Source organism: Saccopteryx bilineata, chromosome 11, assembly GCF_036850765.1.
Source record: "Saccopteryx bilineata isolate mSacBil1 chromosome 11, mSacBil1_pri_phased_curated, whole genome shotgun sequence".
NCBI lineage: Eukaryota > Metazoa > Chordata > Mammalia > Chiroptera > Emballonuridae > Saccopteryx > Saccopteryx bilineata.
This window is the reverse complement of record NC_089500.1, coordinates 44,039,163-44,056,595: the sequence shown is the minus strand read 5'-3', so window position 1 is coordinate 44,056,595 and position 17,433 is coordinate 44,039,163. Positions and strand designations below refer to the sequence as shown.

The 17,433-nt window shown below is 40.3% G+C and overlaps 1 protein-coding gene across 2 annotated transcripts in view; it reads right to left on the bottom strand.

Moving 5' to 3' along the window:
- LAMA3 (laminin subunit alpha 3) overlaps positions 1–16,035 on the bottom strand; it is a 308,158-nt gene extending 292,123 nt beyond the window's left edge. For both annotated transcript variants that reach the window (XM_066246337.1, XM_066246338.1), the window contains exon 1: positions 15,594–16,035. In XM_066246337.1, the coding sequence (XP_066102434.1) occupies positions 15,594–15,866 (273 nt within the window). In that variant the 5' untranslated portion in view covers positions 15,867–16,035. The remainder of the gene's footprint in view (positions 1–15,593) is intronic.
- Between the last annotated feature and the right edge of the window lie 1,398 nt (positions 16,036–17,433).

Below are 17,433 nucleotides of genomic sequence, written 5' to 3'. Positions count from 1 at the left end.
GGCCATCTATGACAAACCCATAGCCAACATAATACTCAATGGGCAAAAATTAAAAGCTATCCCCTTAAGATCAGGAACAAGGCAGGGTTGCCCCCTTTCACCACTCTTATTCAACATAGTTCTGGAAGTCCTCGCCACAGCAATCAGACAAGAAAAAGAAATAAAAGGCATCCAAATTGGAAAAGAAGAAGTAAAACTATCATTATTTGCAGATGACATGATATTGTATATAGAAAACCCTAAAGTTTCAGTCAAAAAACTACTAGACCTGATAAAAGAATTTGGCAAGGTGGCAGGATATAAAATCAATACTCAGAAATCAGAGGCATTTTTATACACTAATAATGAACTGTCAGAAAGAGAAATCAGGGAATCAATCCCCTTTACCATTGCAACCAAAAAAATAAAGTACCTAGGAATAAATCTAACCAAGGAGATTAAAGACTTGTACTCAGAAAATTATAAAACATTGATAAAAGAAATCAGGGAAGATACGAATAAGTGGAGGCATATACCGTGCTCATGGTTAGGAAGAATAAACATCATTAAAATGTCTATATTACCCAAAGCAATTTATAAATTCAATGCAATACCAATGAAAATACCAATGACTTACTTCAAAGACATAGAACACATATTCCAAAAATTTATATGGAACCAAAAAAGAACACGAATAGCCTCAGCAATCCTGAAAAGGAAGAAAAAAGCGGGAGGTATCACACTTCCAGATATCAAGTTATATTATAAGGCCATTGTACTCAAAACAGCATGGTACTGGCATAAGAACAGGCACATAGATCAATGGAACAGAACAGAGAACTCAGAAATAAACCCACAGCTCTATGGACAACTGATATTTGACAAAGGAGGTAAGACAATACAATGGAGTAAAGACAGCCTCTTCAACAAATGGTGTTGGGAAAACTGGACAGCTACCTGCAAAAAAATGAAACTAGACCACCAACTTACACCACTCACAAAAATAAACTCAAAATGGATAAAAGACTTGAATGTAAGCCATGAAACCATAAGCATTTTAGAAGAAAACATAGGCAGTAAGCTCTCTGATATCTCTCGCAGCAATATATTTGCTGATTTGTCTCCACAGGCAAGTGAAATAAAAGACAGGATAAACAAATGGGACTTTATCAAACTAAAAAGCTTCTGCACAGCTAAAGACAATAAGAACAGAATAAAAAGACAAACTACACAATGGGAGAATATATTTGACATAGCGTCTGATAAGGGGTTAATAACCAAAATTTATAAAGAACTTGTAAAACTTAATACCAGGAAGACAAACAATCCAATCCAAAAATGGGCAAAAGAAATGAATAGACATTTCTCCAAAGAGGACACACAGATGGCCAATAGGCATATGAAAAAATGTTCAACATCATTAATGATTAGAGAAATGCAAATTAAAACCACAATGAGATATCACCTCACACCAGTCAGAATGGCGCTCATCAATAAAACAACACAGAATAAGTGCTGGCGAGGATGTGGAGAAAAGGGAACCCTCCTGCACTGCTGGTGGGAATGCAGACTGGTGCAGCCACTGTGGAAAACAGTATGGAGATACCTCAAGAAATTAAAAATCGAACTGCCTTTTGACCCAGCTATACCACTGTTAGGAATATACCCCAAGAACACCATAGCACTGTTTGAAAAGAAGAAATGCACCCCCATGTTTATGGCAGCATTGTTCACAATAGCGAAGATTTGGAAACAGCCCAAGTGTCCATCAGAGGATGAGTGGATTAAAAAGCTTTGGTATATATATACTATGGAATACTACTCAGCCATAAGAAATGATGACATAGGATCTTTTACAACAACATGGATGGGCCTTGATAACATTATACTGAGTGAAAGAAGTAAATCAGAAAAAACTAAGAACTATATGTTTCCACACATAGGTGGGACATAAAGATGAGACTCAGAGACATGAACAACAGTGTTGGGGTTACAGGGTGGGGGGAGGAGAGGGAGGGGGTTGGGGGAGGGGAGGGGCACAAAGATCATGGCTTTTCAGCATTGGCCATATTCCCCCCTTAATCTATAGACAGACAGCAAATATTTACGTATGGTGTTCCCACTATAAAGACTGCTGTCTTAGGGACAAATGCTGACAAACTATTTCAGCAGTTCCTCCTTCTTCAAAGACTTATATGTAAACATAGAGCTCCATGTTTCATAGGACATACTCAAGCTCACTCCATGCTTCCTGGTGCTTTAGCACAAGGGAATGCCCCCCCCCCCTTTTTTTTATTATTATTTTTTTTATTTGTTATTTTTTCTTTTATTTATTTATTTTTTTGTATATTTCTGAGGATGGGGATGGGGAGGCAAGCAGACAGACTCCTGCATGCGCCTGACTGGGATCCACCTGGCATGCCTACCGGGGGGAATGCTCTGCCCATCTGGGATGTTGCTCTGTTACAACCGGAGTCATTCTAGCAACTGGGGCGGAGGCCATGGGGCCATCCTTAGTGCCCAGGGTGGATTTGCTCCGGTGGAGCCTTGGCTGTGGGCGGGAGGAGAGGGACCGGGAGGGGGGAGAGGGGGAGGGGTGGAGAGGTAGATGGGCGCTTCTCCTGTGTGCTCTGGCTGGGAATCGAACCCGGGAATCCTGCACACCAGGCCAATGACTCCGATGGGTCTACCATATCATGCTTTTTACTTAAAAAAAAAAAAATTTACATTTCTTTTGAAAGCTGATGAACAGGAGACACCAAATCTACCTTCTTTATTAGATCTAGCTAATAACACTGTTCTGTCTTTTTTCCAAATAGCTCCAGATATATGGAAAAGATTTATATAGGCGGATGGGGATCCTCAAACCCCTCAGCGAGATCTTCTGAGAATGGCTTTTAAGATACCTAGAGGCAGAAAAAGCCCAATAGAGATCAGGGGGAACTACCAGCTTTTAGGATACACCCTTAAAGGCTCCAGCACCACAAAGGGGTCTCATAGGATGCCATCTGGGTCCTGCTTCAATAGTGGAAAGGAAGGTCATTGAGCTAAAGCCTGCCAGGCTTACACACCTCTACTGTGAGGAAACAGGGACACTGGAAGGTGGGCTTCCCCCTCGCTCCTCTAAGGGAGGGTTCAGTCTCTTCCAGGCCTGCTCCAGCCACCTATGACCTAACCTTGCCCAGAATGCTGGGGTTTGCCACTGAAGGCTGAAGGTGCCCAGGGCCGTCGACCCCATCTACGACACTGTGGACGAGCCTAGGGTATTTCTTCCAAGAAGCAGGTAAACTGATCTCATTTGCACAAGGGCCACTTAACTATGTTTTGCCTGAATAGTCAGGTTCTTTATTCTTCCCTCAAAGATCTCTGTTGTGGGTGTTGATAGTCCTATTTTCTGCTGCTTTGCTTAATATATAGTGTTTCCTTTATTCCTCCTACCTCAATGCCCCACTCATATTTCAGGCTGGGACCTACTCTTAATTTAGAGCTCTCTTTCCTCCTTTTGCCAACTTGTATTATGAATTTACCTTTGCCACCCAGCTTAGTGTATCCCAAGGTTCTCTTTACCAGGCCACAGTCACAGAGCTCCAGGGAAAAGCAACCTGGTCTCAACTCTCCAGGCAGAGGAGAACAGAAGCTCCATATCCACGCATGCTGCAAATGGCTTTTTCCAGTCTACCTGAATCATTACCAGCTAGAAGCAGCGGTCATTGGGACTTGGACATGAGCTGCAAAGTATAGAATGGTGACAACAATTCCAGTGCCATACGGACTTTTCCTGTGGGGAACGTTCCTGGACTCCTGCTCCCTGTGACAGCTCCTAACAGACTGAACTGTGGTTGGGTTGCATTTTTCAGGGATTTGGCATGGTGAGGGGGCCAACTTGGACTTGGGGAACATGTTAAGGACACTACTCATTTATGGATTCTTGCTGTATTGGCCAAGAGTTTGCTTAAAGGCTTTTAATCACTGTAAAAAAAATAGAGGACTAGATGAAGAAGATGGGGCACATATACACCATGGTATATTATTCAGCTAGGAGAAATGATGACATTGGATCACTTATAGCGGAATGGTGGAGTCTTGGTAGCATTGTGCGGAGTGAAATGAGCGAATCAGAAAAGGACAGGAACTGCAGGATTCCATGCATTAGTGGGACGTGGAAGCGAGACTGAGAGGCATGAACAGGAGTGTGGTGGCTATGGGGGGTGGGGGGAGGGAAGGAGGGAGAGGGGGAGGGGAGGGGGAGGGGAAAAAAAAAAAAAGATTTTAAAAGTTCTCATATATTGGGAAGCTGCCAAGCTCCCAGAAGGGGACGCATATTTTACAAGTTCCCAATTTTCTCTTGAAAACTTAAATTTTATCAATGGTGACAAACCCTGTCAATTGTTCTCTGAAGAGACAGGCTCATTTTGTTCATTTTTAAGACGGCCTCAGCCAAAGACTGAAGTCTGAATATCCATACGGGGTCCGTCCCTGTTTCAAGTAAAAACGGTGTTGCCTGAGGAAAGCGGCCAGCTCACAAGGCAGCGAGCCATGCTTCTCCTCAAGACTGCATCAGACTTGTGCATGCAGCATGGTGCCTGTACGCGCTTCCATTTCGCGCGAGACCTTAAAAAAGATGTACACTCGAGGGTCAAAATTCAATAAAAGTCTTTAAAGTTTTGTCTCCTCAAAAAAAAAAAAAAAAAAAAAAAAAATTTCTCATGTAATAAAATAACATTTGGCAAGGTAAAAATGAGTAATATTTAGAAATTTCTTTGAGGTATAATCAACATACAATAAATGTACATACTTGAAAAATATAATTTTAGATATTTTGACATATGTATATATCTTCTATAAAACCAACACAATCAAAATATTGTTTCCAATAGTTTTCTCATGCTCCTTTGTCGTCCCTCCCTATCCTCTCCCCAGTTTCCCTCTGCTGCCTCATCCCTTTGCCATCACTGATTTGCTTTTTTCCCTCTAAATTTGTTTGTAATACGGATGTATTATGTAAATCAAATCACTAGGTATTCTTTTTTTATTTCACTCAGCATAATTATTTTGAGATTCACCCATGTTGTTATATATCTTGAATATTTGGGTTGTTTTCACTTTGGGCTATTATAAATAATGTTGCTATGAACATTTGTCACAAAAAAAAATAAATAAATAAAAAATAAATGCAGAAAAGGCTTTCGATAAAATACAACACAATTTTATGTTTAAGACTCTCAACAAAATGGGTATAGAAGGAAAATATCTCAACATGATAAAGGCCATATATGATAAACCATCAGCTAACATCATATTAAATGGCACTAAACTGAAGGCTTTCCCCCTTAAATCAGGAACAAGACAGGGTTGTCCACTCTCTCCACTCTTATTTAATGTGGTACTAGAGGTTCTCGCCACAGCAATCAGACAAGACAAAGAAATAAAAGGCATCCATATCGGAAAAGAAAAAGTAAAGGTATCACTTTTTGCAGATGATATGATCCTATACGTCGAAAACCCCAAAGAATCCACAAAAAGACTACTAGAAACAATAAGCCAATACAGTAAGGTCGCAGGATACAAAATTAACATTCAGAAGTCAATAGCCTTTCTATATGCCAACAATGAAACAACTGAGAAGGAACTCAAAAGAATAAACCCCTTCACGATTGCAACAAAAAAAATAAAATACTTAGGAATAAACATAACAAAGAATGTAAAGGACTTATATAATGAAAACTATAAACCATTGTTAAGGGAAATTGAAAAAGATATAATGAGATGGAAGAATATACCTTGTTCTTGGCTAGGAAGAATAAATATAATCAAGATGGCCATATTACCCAAAGCTATATACAAATTCAATGCAATTCCCATCAAACTTCCAATGACGTTTTTTAAAGAAATAGATCAAAAAATCATCAGATTTATATGGAACTATAAAAAACCCCGAATAGCCAAAGCAATCCTAAAGAAAAAGAATGAAGCTGGGGGCATTACAATACCTGACTTCAAACTCTATTATAGGGCCACGACAATCAAAACAGCATGGTATTGGCAGAAAAATAGACACTCAGACCAATGGAACAGAATAGAAAGTCCAGAAATAAAACCACATATATATAGTCAAATAATTTTTGATAAAAGGGCCAACACACAATGGAGAAAAGAAAGCCTCTTCAATAAATGGTGCTGGGAAAACTGGAAAGCCACATGCAAAAGAATGAAACTGGACTACAGTTTGTCCCCCTGTACTAAAATTAACTCAAAATGGATCAAAGATCTAAACATAAGACCTGAAACAATTAAGTACATAGAAGAAGACATAGGTACTCAACTCATGGACCTGGGTTTTAAAGAGCATTTTATGAATTTGACTCCAATGGCAAGAGAAGTGAAGGCAAAAATTAATGAATGGGACTACATCAGACTAAGAAGTTTTTGCTCAGCAAGAGAAACTGATAACAAAATAAACAGAAAGACAACTAAATGGGAAATGATATTTTCAAACAACAGCTCAGATAAGGGCCTAATATCCAAAATATACAAAGAACTCATAAAACTCAACAACAAACAAACAAACAATCCCATAAAAAAATGGGAAGAGGATATGAACAGACACTTCTCCCAGGAAGAAATACAAATTGCCAACAGATATATGAAAAGATGCTCATCTTCTTTAGCTATTAGAGAAATGCAAATCAAAACAGCAATGAGATACCACCTCACACCTGTTCGATTAGCTATTATTAGCAAGACAGGTAATAGCAAATGTTGGAGAGGCTGTGGAGAAAAAGGAACCCTCATCCACTGTTGGTGGGAATGTAAAGTAGTACAACCATTATGGAAGAAAGTATGGTGGTTCCTCAAAAAACTGAAAATAGAACTACCTTATGACCCAGCGATCCCTCTACTGGGTATATACCCCAAAAACTCAGAAACATTGATACGTAAAGACACATGCAGCCCCATGTTTATTGCAGCATTGTTCACAGTGGACAGGACATGGAAACAACCAAAAAGCCCATCAATAGATGACTGGATAAAGAAGATGTGGCACATATACACTATGGAATACTACTCAGCCATAAGAAATGATGACATCGGAACATTTACAGCAAAATGGTGGGATCTAGATAACATGATACGAAGCGAAATAAGTAAATCAGAAAAAACCAGGAACTGCATTATTCCATACGTAGGTGGGACATAAAAGTGAAACTAAGAGACATTGATAAGAGTGTGGTGGTTACGGGGGGGAGGGGGGAATGGGAGAGGGAAAGGGGGAGGGGGAGGGGCACAAAGAAAACAAGATAGAAGGTGACAGAGGACAATCTGACTTTGGGTGACGGGTATGCATCATAATTGAACGACAAGATACCCTGGTCTTGTTATCTTTGAATATATGTATCCTGATTTATTGATGTCACCCCATTAAAAAAATAAAATTATTTAATAAAAAAAAAACAAGAAAAAAAAAAAACACATTATAATCAAACTGTCAAAAGACAAAGAGAGCCCTGGCCGATTGGCTCAGTGGTAGAGCGTCAGCCTGGCGTGCAGGAGTCCCAGGTTCGATTCCTGGCCAGGGCACACAGGAGAAGCGCCCATCTGCTTCTCCACCCCTCCCCCTCTCCTTCCTCTCTGTCTCTCTCTTCCCCTCCCGCAGTCGAGGCTCCACTGGAGCAAAGTTGGCCCAGGCGCTGGGGACGGCTCCATGGCCTCTGCCTCAGGCCCTAGAATGGCTCTGGTAGCAACAGAGCAACACCCCAGATGGGCAGAGCATCGCCCCCTGGTGGGCATGTCGGGTGGATTCCAGTTGGGCGCATGAGGAAGTCTGTCTGACTGCCTCCCTGTTTCCAACTTCAGAAAAATACAAAAAAATTAAAATTTTTTTTAAAATTTAAAAAATTTAAAAATGACAAAGAGAAAATCTTATAACAGCAAGGTAGAAACAATTCATTACATACAAGGGATCCTCAGTAAGATTAACAGCTTATTTTTCATTAGAAACCATGAAAGCCAGAGTCAGTGATATGACATAGTTAAAGTATTGTAAGAAAATAACCATCAGCAAGAATTTTCCAATGGTGAGACTACTATTTACAACAGTATGGATGGACCTAGAGGGTATTATGTTAAGTGAAATAAGTCAGTCAGAGAAAGACAATACCATGTGATTTCTATGCTATATACCTGAAATAAATACAAAATAATACCAAATGTAAATTGTAATTGAAAAATATTTTTGAAAGAATTCTACAAGTGGTAAAATTAGCCTAAGAAATGAAGGAGAAATTAGAACATTTTTAAAGAAACAACAGCTGAAGAAATTCATTGTCAGTAGACCTGACTTCTAAGAAAAGCTAAAGAGGCCCTGGCCGGTTGGCTCAGCGGTAGAGCGTCGGCCTAGCGTGCGGAGGACCCGGGTTCGATTCCCGGCCAGGGCACACAGGAGAAGCGCCCATTTGCTTCTCCACCCCTCCGCCGCGCTTTCCTCTCTGTCTCTCTCTTCCCCTCCCGCAGCCAAGGCTCCATTGGAGCAAAGATGGCCCGGGCGCTGGGGATGGCTCTGTGGCCTCTACCTCAGGCGCTAGAGTGGCTCTGGTCGCAACATGGCGACGCCCAGGATGGGCAGAGCATCGCCCCCTGGTGGGCAGAGCGTCGCCCCTGGTGGGCGTGCCGGGTGGATCCCGGTCGGGCGCATGCGGGAGTCTGTCTGACTGTCTCTCCCCGTTTCCAGCTTCAGAAAAATGAAAAAAAAAAAAAAAAGAAAAGCTAAAGAGAGTCCTTCAAATTAAAATGAAAGGACACTAGGCAGTAACTTAAAGCCATGTGAAAAAATAAAGAACATCAGCAGAGGTAACTATATAAATATAAAAACCATCATTATTGTATTTTCTCTAAATGACTTAAAAGACAAATATGTAGAACAATAATTAGACAGAGGGTGGCAAAAATGGGTTTACATTGTTTTTATAGAAAAGACATATAGGTTATGATCATTACAATAGTTTTATTAATTCTGTGTTTTGCATACTCACATCTATAAACCTACTTTTGTCCCACCCTGTAATTTAGGATGTTAATCCTAATACCCAGCATAACCACTAGGAAAATAACTAAAAATATAGGGAAAATAAAATGAGAACAGATCAAAATGGTATACTGGAAGACATTAAATACAAAATAAAATAGTAATAAAAGAACTGAGAAATAAAAAAATATGACATAGCAAAAACAAATATCAAAATGGCAGAAGTGAGTCCTTCCTTATCAGTTATCACTTTAAATGTAAATTGATTAGACTTACCAATTAAAGGGCAGAGATTGGAAAAATGGATTAAAAAATGATCCAAATATACGCCAAAAAAAAGAATATATGCTGTCTGCAAGGTATTCACTTTAGATCCAAAGATATAAATAAGTTGAAAGTGAAAGGACAGAACAGTTTTCCATGCAAATAGGAACCAAAAGAGAACTGAGATGGTGATACTAGTGTCAGACAATATAGGGGATGACAAAGAGTATATTTCAAACTTTAAGTAAAAAATTGTTACAAAAGATAAAGATAGACATTACACACTGACAAAAGTCCCAATTCATTGAGAAAATATAATAATTTAAATATAACTGCACTAAACTATAGAGCTTCACATATACAGTTAGAAGAATTTGCAGAATTGAAGGAAGAAATAGTTCTATAATAATAGTTGAAGACACTTTCAATATTGAAAGTTTCTCAAAACTTAAACATAAACTTACTGTATGATCTAGCAATTCAACTCATAGGAATATACCCAAGAAAACTGAAAACATGTCCACACAAAGATTTCTTTGTGAATGTTCATAGCAGCATTAATAGCCAAAACCTAGCAACACCACAAATGTCCATCAACTAGTGAATGAATAAAAAAAATGAGGTAAAGGATACAATGGAATACTACAGTGTGTCTGTAAAGTCATGGTGCACTTCTGACCAGTCACAGGAAAGCAACAAAAGACGATAGAAATGTGAAATCTGCACCAAATAAAAGGAAAACCCTCCCAGTATCTGTAGGATGATGTGGCAGCATGTGCGCCTGCGCAGATGATGACGTAACACCGTGTCTACAGCGGAGCAGCCCACGGCCATGCCAGTCAAGATGTGGATGGTACAGAGGAAAGTTCAGTGTTCTGTGGCTCGCTAAATTCGAATCTGTGACCAAAGTGCAACATAAATATCGGCGTGTTTATAACGAAGCGCCACAACATTAATCACTTAAAACAGAGAATCAAAGACGTTATTCACTCTGTTACACCAGACGTTCTTACCTGTGTGTGGCAAGAACTTCACTATTGTTTGGATGTGTGTAGGGTAACAAATAGAGCCCACATCGAACTGCACTGAATAGGTACGAAACTGGGAGAGTTCTCCTTTTATTTGTTGCAGATTTCACGTTTCTATCGTCTTTTGTTGCTTTCCTCTTACAGGTCAAAAAGTGCACCAATGACTTTATGGACACACTGTATTTTCTACTGTAAAAATAAACAAACTACTAATTCATGCAACAATATGAATGAACTTCAAAATCATTATGCTAAGTGAGAGAAGTCAGACATAAAAGACCACAAATGCTGTATTGTTCCATTTATATGAATTTCCAGAAATGACAAATCTTTAGAGACAGAAATCAGCCCAGTGGAGAGATTAAGTAAACAGGCACAAGAGAATATTTGGAGCTGAAAGAAATGTTCTAAAATAAGATTCTGGTGTTAGCTGTACAATTCCATAAATTTACTGAAAATTATTGAATCACACTTACAGAGGATGCGTATTATGGTATTTAAATTATGTCTCAATAAAGCTGTCTAAAACAATTCACATGCTTTAATGTTTTGGAAAAATAAAAAATAAAAAGAATGTGAAAAACCATAGTTTTTCATATTTATATGTGCACTAAAGATGTAAAACACACAACTATCTTTCAGTAATGGTTTATGTATGGGCTTCATATCAGTAAGGGGCTGAAGTTAATAATGTTTTGTCCTCTCCTTTCCCTATAATTGTATATTTCTTTTTCTCACATTAAATAATCCACAATCAATGGGACAGGTAATCCAGAGCATAAAGTAAAACCTTGCACTTCAAGGACTGAACATCCCCAGTTCCAACTATTCACCAGCGACCCCAAAGGGCCTTGAGCTCCAGGAGTCTGGTTGGTTGAGGAACAAATTGCTGAAATTCTGGTATGTGGAGCCATGTTTCTTCACTGGTGAGTGAATTTGGCTTTTCAAAGGAAAACATTTATGTTTGTCTTCTTCAAATGATTTGTACATTAACTTTTATCACTAAACCTTGGCTAATGTCCACATACACAGACAATTATTAGGAAAATCTTTTTTTTTATTTTATTTATTCATTTTAGAGAGGAGAGAGAAAGGGAGAGAGAGAGACAGAGAGGGAGAGAGGGAGGAGAGAGAGACAGAGAGAGAAGGTAGGGAGGAGCTGGAAGTATCAACTCCCATATGTGCCTTGACCAGGCAAGCCCAGGGTTTCGAACTGGTGACCTCAGCATTTCCAGGTCGACACTTTATCCACTGCGCCACCACAGGTCAGGCAGGAAAATCATTTTTATGAAAGGATCATTCATCCTTAAATTGATGACTGTAGTCATTTGCCTGAAGTCTCAAAATAATTCTTCTCATTAATCATTGTTACAAATTTATCAATGGATATAGTAAAAGTCTTAGATTTCCCAGTCCTCACCCAAGATTTTCATATCACTTTCACGAAGGAAAAAGGCCCTTATTGAAGTTAACAAATGGTTCTCTTTCACAATAGTTCTATAAACAGAACCTTATTGAATTGAGTTTATGGCCATTAGTCCAAGTTATACAAACACACAACTGAGATTGCTTTGTGGCAAACACTCTCACTCTTAGCCATAACTCACGTGTGTGCTTCTCTACCAATATCACTCAGGTTGGGTGTGTGCATTTCTGTAATTAAGCAACACTTAAAAGATATGTTAAACTGTCAGTGTACAAAATCAAGATCATATGTTAGGTAGATATGTGCATTTCATTTCTGTGAGTAAAATGTTTATGCCAAGCTAAACAAAACACAAGGTTATATTTTAGACACATCCTTCCACTTCTTTACCACCTTTAACTATACCTTCCAACCACCATCCTTTCATTCAGCGTTTTCGGAGCACCTACATTGTTCCAGGCTTTGTACTAAGCACTGGAGATACAGCTGTGAACCAAACAGACAGGATCCCTGAATCAAAAGATCTCTCAAACGTCAAAAACTTAATGTCTGAACAGTAACAGGTATATAAAATCTTATATAATAACTATTAAGTCCAAAGAAACCACAGTGAATATTTTTCACATAACAAACAAAATTCAGACATTTAAAATAACCTGTCCATGCTACCACTTAAACATCAGCATTGTTATTACAGAAGCAGGGTCATAAACTCAGGTTTTATTGTACGACTTGATTTTATTCATTTTTGACACTTTTGCAAAATCCTTCTGACCTGAAATTCTATAAACCCTGGCTGGCCCCAAAGACTTAGTTTTGGAAAGTTCAAAGAAATAGACAATTTTAGTTAACTCTTCTTCATTTTCCATCTTGAGCTGGACATGAACAAACTCAAGACTACCATCACTCAGGCACAACCAACTGATTAATCGTAATCTCTCTTGCCTTCTCCCACCCATCACTTCTCTGAAAGGCTGGTCTGTACACGCAGCTGCCAACACTGCGCTATCACAGCGTTTAATAGCCTGGCCTCTGGAACTTGGCTTCCCCTGTGGTCTCTGACACATTTCTCATTATGTAAAAACCTCTCACACCAACAGTAAGCGTCTCTTTCCAAGCCCTCAACTCTAAAAGCAGAAAGCACTATTCAGCAGAGCTTTTGTTCACCTCTCACTTTCAGGGAAGGACAAAACTCAATACCATATGACACTTTTTTTTTTTTCCTGCAGGCTATACCCTGCCTAAAAACATAGTCACTTTCTACTCTATCTAGGACAGTGAACCCAGGTTTAATGACCGATTCTGGAAACTCAATCAGGAATAGGAAACATTACTTTCTGGACCTCCGAAATAGTAGATTCAAACTATGAACACAGTAAAAATACCAGTTGGGGAAAATGAGGCATGGCCCATTTCTAGGAAAATCTAGGGGGGAGGAGTCAGTTGAAAATCTCATTCCTTCATTCCCCTGCACCTAGTCTCCCATAATTAGAACAGTTCTCTCCGAAGTTGGGTGTGCCAAGCAATCCAATGGGGGCAACAAGGGAATATTGACTTCTCTTTACATATATTTTACTTAAAAATAAGAAATTTAATTTTACTAATATTTAATATATAGATTGCTTAGGGATCTTCACCCAGTCTACAAGTCAACTGGTCACAAGTCACCAATGGTCCTGAATGTCTTTCCAAGGGAAGAGAAAGGGTCCCACCAGTCTATCATCTGACCATGATATCCGAAGCTTACATGTGTCCAGTTAAGTGGGCATAAGAATTCTGTTCTTCTGAATACCAGAATAGTTAAAAATCTTGTTTTGAAATGGCAGGTACCATGAAATTCTTTTGACTACGCAGGTCCACTGGTTAGCTCATGGTAAAATACTTAAAACCCTTTTAAATTTAAAGACAAGTTACATTTTCTTTTTCTTTTTCTTTTTTTTTTTAATTCCAAATTTGCTGACTTTTTCTGGGATGACAAGTGGCTGTCAGTAATCCACTATGCCATGTGATGTATATTTATATCGGTTCTGTCAAAATAAAAGTATTATTTTAAAAATGTGTGAAAAAGTAAATATTTTTAAAAATGTATGCTTTGGAAAGAGCAGTTTTAAAAAATAGATGTTTGGAAATTTTTCATTTTCTGTTGCTGAAAATACGGAACTGTTAGTTGCATATTTTTTAAAACATGGAAACAGAATTTTTTAACATATTTTAATATTTTCCAAAAGTAGACTTGCAGTGTGTTTTGAAACTATTGTTTGAAACATTAAAACAGAACACCTTCCTGCCAGGAAGTACTGAATGCCACTGGAAAAGCAAACATATTGGCCTAGTTTCTACTTTAAAATTTTTTTGGATCATTGAAGGATGGGGTAAAAATATGAGAAGCATGATTGAGTGAACTCAGACAGCATGAGACCTGTGTGTCACACAGGGTCCAACTCTTAGTCCTCTCACTTAGTTTAATGCTCTGCTATCATCACCTAGAAATTCTTAATAAGGGGCCTCTCCACTTTCATTTTCCACTGGACTTCAGAAATTTTGTAGTTGGTTCTGAAGCTCAGTCAATGCAATTCTTGCATTTTGAGTCTACAACTTTTCAGCTATGACAATCACCAAATTCAAGTATTATTATAAAACAATTTGAATTGTCTCATAAGTACTAAACTAAACTCGTCAAAAATAAGTACACATGTGATTAGTTTTGTATTGTTAGAAATAGTTATATGCAACCACACATAAAATATTTCAATAAAATAAAATTATTTTGGTCTTTTGATAAATAAAATGAAAATTATTTTCATCACTGTTATTTTTCTTTTGAATTTCTATTTTTGCATGCTTAAGTACATATATTAATAAAGTAATACATGTATATAATTTATAAATAAATAAACGTGGTGGCACTGCATGTTTAACAACTTGTCATTTATGCAAGTACATAGTCAAAAGTTTCTAAAACTCAGTGATAACTATTGTATTTGCTTTTGGAGTGCAAACTCCAAAACTGCGCCCTCTTTAGGCAACACTTTTCTATTCCTCAGCAACACTTCCCAGCAGCTGACGGGAGAAATTCTGGCTTTGAGTCAAGTGACTTTTGCAGTCGAGACTGGGTTCAAACCCAACTGCCCTACTTTATGACATAGTCACATTTCTTGACCTGTTCCCCTGATCCCATTCCCGGTGTTGTTGGTGAGGATCGTGTGTAAGAACCTGGCAAAACTCCACATGCTGATTAAGCACCTTCAACTCTTACCATTTACACCTGGCGTTCGCGGTGAGCGTGCCTGATGGACTCTGAGCCTTTTATCTGTATATTTCACGTCTTATTTGTCCTAATGACCCTGGATGGTGGCACTTCAGGCAGTGGGCTGAAGTGGCATCTATACGATGACATAGGAATCATACTACTGATACAGTATAACCTAAAAGTTCTCTCTTAAAATACACCTCGGAAGCTAACTGCTACAGACCTCTCGGAATAAGGGAGAGGAGATGAAATGCCTTGAAAGAGGCGCGCCAGTGAAACCCGAGGACACGCGAGACCTGGCCGGGCGAAAGGCGTCAGAACTGGACCCCAGTGCCCTGCATCCCTAGAGCACAGCTTCGGACTTTCTCCTCCGCTCGCTCGAACCTGACCTCAGCCCTCATTCACGTCGCATGCTTTGCCCACCTCGGCGGCACCACTCGCGGGACCCCGCGCCCACCTCCGGGGTCGCCGGCCCGAGCTCGAGTTGGGAGAGCCTTTCCCGGTCGCCTGGGGTCACTAGCGCGCGCGGGAAAGGGGCCGAATTCCTCCGCCCCTTGCGGCTGAGCCGTGCGTGGAAGCAGCCCGCCCTGCTCCCCGCCGCCCTCGCTCTCTCCCGGACCTCACCTGGATGGTGTGGCCTCTGCCCGGGGCGACGGGCCCCCCGACCAACTTGCAGTAGAGCTCGGGCTGGGGGCGCGCGCCTCCGGGTTCCGGCTCTCCGCAGGTGGCGGTGGCCCAAATGCTCGCCGCCTCGGCCAGGTTGAAGTAGGGCGGGTGCAGGCTGAGCCGGGCGGCGGCTGGGGGCTCCCGGGCGGCCGCGCACACGCTGGGCAGCAGGAGCAGCAGCAGCGGCACCGGCGGCGGGACCCAGCCGCGAACCCTCGCCGCCGCAGCCATCCTGTGGCGCACGACCCTCCCTCGGCGGAGGGGCTCAGGGGCGGGGACGCACCGCCACCCGCGAGGGCAGCCCCGGAGCCCGCGGTGCGCGGCGGCTCCTCTCCTGTGCGATCTGCAGCGGCTGGAGCGACACCGCCGGAGCAGGAACTGACAGCGCCCAGCCTCGGGCCAGCAGACGGCGTCTCGGCTAGCTCGCTGTGCGTTGCGAACTTCGCGGGCGGGGAAGGCGAAGGGCGTTCCCGGGCTCCCACTTCCCACAGCCAGAGCAAAATCAGATTATTTCTTCTCTCTCGATGCTCACGGTCTCAGGCCAGCCAGAAAAGCGAGCTCCGGACTCGAACAAGGGAGAAGCAGACTTGCAGAGAATTTGGGTGAGACAGCAGAGAAAAGCTCCACGGCCTGCGAAACTTATATCAAATATATTGTGATTTCCCAAACAAGCCTCAACTGTCAAAAGACAAGCCTTGCCATTTCTCAAACACTGTGCGCCAACGATATCTATGGCATTGCAGCCAGCCACGTACTGAATTTGGGAGCAGAGAAACTCACAGGGAATTGTGATTGGCAGAATGAACACATTTAAGAGACACCCCATAGTGGAAGTTGTAGTTTGCTGAACTGGAATGGTACCATGGAGGAAATCTTCTAGATGCCCAATCTGCTAAATTTTACAGACAAACTGAGAGATGCTGAGTGAAACACTCGAGCTGTCAAGCTGACCTCAGCGTTTAGGATACTCCCAGAGGGGATGAGGGTTGGTCTCCAGTGTAGGAATACTTCACCAAAAACAGAGCCAGCATAAGCCTTCTAAGCAATCAGATGAGGGTGTCATAGCTGTTGGCCATAATGGGCAGAAGTGCCTCAGAGAAAGCAGGACTGGAACTCTGAAGGATGGAGCAAAACACCAAAGGGAGAAGCCATAAAGAATGATATATTGACTACCTAAATATATATTTTGTGTATATCAAAAAGCACCATAACAAAACAAAAACGGAAAAGAAATGGAGGAGGAAATTTATACCATTAAAATACATAGAATTAAGGGTTTTAGCATATAAACTGCTTTTGCAGAACACTTAAAAGCTGAAAACTTATGGCTAAGAAACAACACAATTGACAAAAAATAAATGTTTTAAAATAATAAACATTTGAATAATTATTTGACCTTCCTGGAAATGGAAACACAAGCAAAGCATCAATGGAACTCATCTTTCACTTTTCAAACTAGCAAAGAGGTTTTTATATAAAACTGAAAGTTGAAGAGAATTCAAAGAATAAAGTATCATAATCTTGGTAGGCGTGGAAATCTTGTAACCTTTCAAGATGGCTATTTTGTAGTGCTTAGCAAATGACTCCAATGTAGATAAGTTTTGCCCTAATAATTCCACTTAGAGATTAATACACAGGAAATAATTCAGGAAGTTTGCAAAGATTTAATAGCAAGTACTCATTAAAGATATTTATAACTTTTTTTAAGTTTAAAAGAACTAAATGTTCAATAATAAGGAGATAGTTAAATAAATTGTGGTATATTGATGTAGTAAAACATTACTAGGTCATTAAAATG